The sequence below is a fragment of the Equus przewalskii genome, chromosome 1, assembly GCF_037783145.1.
Source record: "Equus przewalskii isolate Varuska chromosome 1, EquPr2, whole genome shotgun sequence".
NCBI lineage: Eukaryota > Metazoa > Chordata > Mammalia > Perissodactyla > Equidae > Equus > Equus przewalskii.
The window spans coordinates 70903951-70908107 of record NC_091831.1 but is presented as its reverse complement, the minus strand read 5'-3'; the positions used below and the strand labels follow the sequence as shown (position 1 = coordinate 70908107).

The 4157-nt window shown below is 34.2% G+C and overlaps 1 protein-coding gene across 1 annotated transcript; it reads left to right on the top strand.

Annotated features, from left to right (window-relative positions):
* Positions 1–2254: 2254 nt before the first annotated feature.
* On the top strand, positions 2255–3420 carry ZNF485 (zinc finger protein 485). The gene is given in 3 exon segments (XM_070614437.1): positions 2255–2426; positions 2429–3088; positions 3091–3420. Coding segments are annotated over 3 exon segments (1083 nt in total). The 3' UTR covers positions 3342–3420.
* The last annotated feature ends 737 nt before the right edge of the window (positions 3421–4157 follow it).

Genomic DNA, 4157 nt, shown 5'->3' with positions numbered 1-4157 from the left:
CTCCCCTAAAACTAACACTGTAGTTTATTTTGGCCTGTTTTTAAATTTTATATGAATGGAACCGTATAGTATTTTTTTTGGTCTGGCTTCTTAAGGATAACATTTTGTAAGATTCATCCATTCTCATTCATTGTCTTTGCTCTGGATCAGTGTTTCTTAAAACTCTAGCATGTATCAGAATGCATGCTTGAGTGTAATTGTTAGACCCCACCCTCAGAATTTTTGATTCAGTAAGCCTGGAGTATGGACTGAAAATTTATGCAAGTTCTCAGATGATGCTGATGCTGATGCTACTGGTTTGGGGACCATGCTTTGAAAACTACTGCTATAGAATATTTCATTCACTATATGACTATACCATAGTTTATCTCATGTGTTTGGATGGATATTTCCAACTTTTGACTATTATCAATGCTGTGAACATTCTTGTATATTATCTCTTGATTCATATGGAATACATTTCTATTGGGCATTAGATTAGGTATCTAAAAGTGGAATTTCTATTTTATAGGATATGCATATATTCAACTTTGGTACATAATGCCAAATAGTTTCCAAAGTTTTAAACTGATTTGTACTTCCACCATCAGTGTGAGAGTACTCATTGTGCTGTATCCTTGCCAACACTTGATATTGTCAGCCTTCTGAAGTTAGTCATTCTTTGGGTGTGTCATGTATCTCACTGTGGTTTTAAAATCCATACTCCTGGTATCTAATGAGGTTGAGGACATTTTCAAATGTTTATTGACCATGACATACCATCGTTTATGAGGTATCTGTCCAAAGAACACTTCAGTGATTACATATGTAGTATCACCTTGCTCTCTGTGGTTTGCTTTTCACTATTAATTGTCTTTTGATGAATAGAAGCTCTTAATTTTAATGAACTCTAGCTTACCAATCTTTTTCTTTCTTGTCGTGCTTTCTGTGTCCTATTTAATAAATCTTTCCTTTCCCCAAGTTCATGAAGATATTTTCCTGTGTTAACTTCCAGAAGTTTTATTGTTTGTCTTTTATGTTTAGCTTTACCATCCTCTTAGAATGGATGTTTGTGCATGGTATGAGGTAGGGTTCATATTTACTCCCTGCCCCCTCCCCAAATATGCCAGTATAGGTATAGTCTCCTTTTCCTCACTGCTCTGCAGGGCTGCCTTTGTCACAGTCTTCCTCTTCATATAACTAATTTGCTTTCACCTACCTTTACGACCAGGATCTTGAAATTTTCTCTAGTTTAACCATTACACATTAAATACATATCCCATTAAAGGCCATTTGAAGGATCTGAGCTGTTTCTTACCAGGCTTCACCTCCAAGTTGCATCTCCTTAAATAATAAGTCTCAGCTCTAGTATCTGATGTATGGGATTTCTCCCCAGGCTAATAAACATAAAATATACAAAAACTATAAATGTACATGTATATATGTGTGTATATATATCTATGTCTGTAGATATAGGTAGATATAACTTCTTTTTGTAGAAAAAATTCATTCAGTAAAAGAATTGATCAACGATTATTGATTTATCACAAATTTGGCTTCATTAGTTTTTCAGAATCTCCTTGTCAGATTCATTCTGCATGTTTTCTATTGGGTCTTGTATCTGTATTTTGTAAACAGCTAGAGAAAAATCACATAGTTCTCCTTTTGGTTGGTATGTTCTTTTTTAGATATGTTAGAAACTTAGATTATACTAAAATCTTTTGACATGAGAACTATTTTGGTTCCTTAAATATTTTGTCTGTTTTTTATCTGCATCATTAAATGTTGGTTCTCTGTTAAATTCTCATAGGAAATGTTGTTATTAAGTTCTTGGAGAAATTACAATCTTCTCAAATGTGCCACCCTATAGGAATCTGTGCTAGTAATCATGGCTTACTTTATGATGCTTGACTTTCTCCCCAAATTTATGCTTATCCTCACAGTTCTCATCATTTTTCTTTTTTTGCATGTTTCCTGTGTTATTCTCATACCTTGCTAACTTCTTTGATACTCTTTGCATTCTTTAAATACAATGTTTATAATATAACTTCCTTCCATTTCTTTTGACTGCTACTTACTTCTACTATCTTTAGTTTTGCCATCTTTTCTGAGCAAGAATCACAAGCGGGATGAGTTAATTTTACATAACCCTTACTTGTGTAGAATAGAACATTATCCTTATCCTTGTGTAGCTCTCATTTTCAGTATTTCAACAAAGAGAACATTTGATTTTTGAAATTTTCTTTCAGTCCAGGAGTACTGGTTTGAAACAAAGATGTTGGCCCTAAAGCAAAATATTTCTGAAGGATCTGATCTGGGAGAGCGAACAAAAACTGTCATGATGGAAAGAGGCCTAGGTTGAGAGGGCAGAAGTTCCACAGAGAAGATGCACTATAAATGTGAGGAGCGTGGGAAAGTCTTCAAATATAATTCCTCCTTCATTAGCCACAGAGAAATCATACTGGTGAGAGACCCCGTAAGTGTAAAGAATGTGGGATAGCCTTTATGAGCAGCTCATCCCTTTTAAATCATCATAAAATCCACATAGGCAAGCAACCTTATAGATGTACTGAATGTGGGAAATTCCTCAAGAAGCACTCAACATTTGTTAGTCATCAGAAAATTCATTCTAGAGAGAAACCCCATAAATGCAGTGAATGTGGGAAAGCTTTCAGAAAGAACTCTATCCTTTTAAGTCATCACAGAATTCATACTGGTCACAAACCCTGCAAATGTAATGACTGTGGGAAAGCCTTTGCTCAGAATGCAGCCGTTACTTGTCGTGAGAGGCTACATAGTGGAGAGAAACCTTTTAAATGTAAAGAATGTGGGAAAGCTTTCAGGGATAACTCAACTGTGTTGGAACATCAGAAAATCCATACTGGTGAGAAACCATATCAGTGTAATGACTGTGGAAGAGCCTTTAGGAAGAGCTCAACTCTTATTAGTAATCAAAGAATACATACAGGAGAGAAACCCTATCATTGTAGTAAATGTGGAAAATCTTTCAGATATAGCTCATCCTTTGCTGGACATCAGAAAACTCATAGCGGAAATAAACCCTATCAATGTAATGACTGTGGGAAAGCCATTATGAAGAGATCAACCTTTATGGACATCAGAGAATTCATACTGGAGAAAAACCCTATCAGTGTAACAAATGTGGGAAGTCCTTCAGACATAGCTCTAGCCTTGTTGAACATTAGAGAATCCATACTGGAGAAAAACCTTATGAATGTAATAAGTGCGGGAAAGCTTTTCCCCAGAGTTCAGCCCTTAAACAACATAAGAAAACTCATAATGAAGCAACAGCCATTAAATGTAGTGTGGTAAATCATGCAGATGTAGTTTATTCCTTTTGACCATCAAAGAGGAGACAGTCAATAAATTACACATTTAACAAAAATATTCTGTGCACCACTATCCTGAAGAACTTCTCACTTGTGAGGATGTCATTGTAGTATGGTTTGTACTAGTGAAATATTTGAAGAACCTAAATATCTATCAATATGGAAATAGTTACTATAGAATCCTATGTAGCAAGTAAAAAGAATGAGGTAGAGCTCTATCTATGGCCAGAGAAATACCCCCATGATATCTTGTTAAGTTAAGAAAGCAAGCTGCAGAAAATTTATATATTATGGTCTTATTTATATTTTAAAGAGTGAAACTTTTTTTGTGTGTACATATATATTATATGTATTCAAAAAGATCTGGAAAAATAAAGGCCAAACTTTAACAGTTATCTTTGAGAAGGATGTGGTATTGGTATGCTGAAGTGAAATTTTGACTTTGGCTGTGTCTTTTGAAATATTTAATCAAGCATACATACATGTATCGTCTATAACTTAACAGTTGTCTTTTTAAATTGGAAAACTCAGAAGCCATGAAAATTTAAAAATCATACACATGAAAACTAAAAACTTTTGTATGACCAGAGGCTTCACAATATTAAAATACAAAGAACCAGACTTGGAGAAAATATTACCACCACCATATATAACAAATAACACTTAGAATATCTAAAGAGTTCTTAAAAATACATAAGAAAAATATAAAATTCTCAGTGGAAAAATGGTCTGGGATATGCATGTACAATTGTCAGAAAAAAGGACAAAGGGTCAAATTCAAAAAGAGATGACCAACTTTAGAGAAATGTGGATTAAAATGATCATATT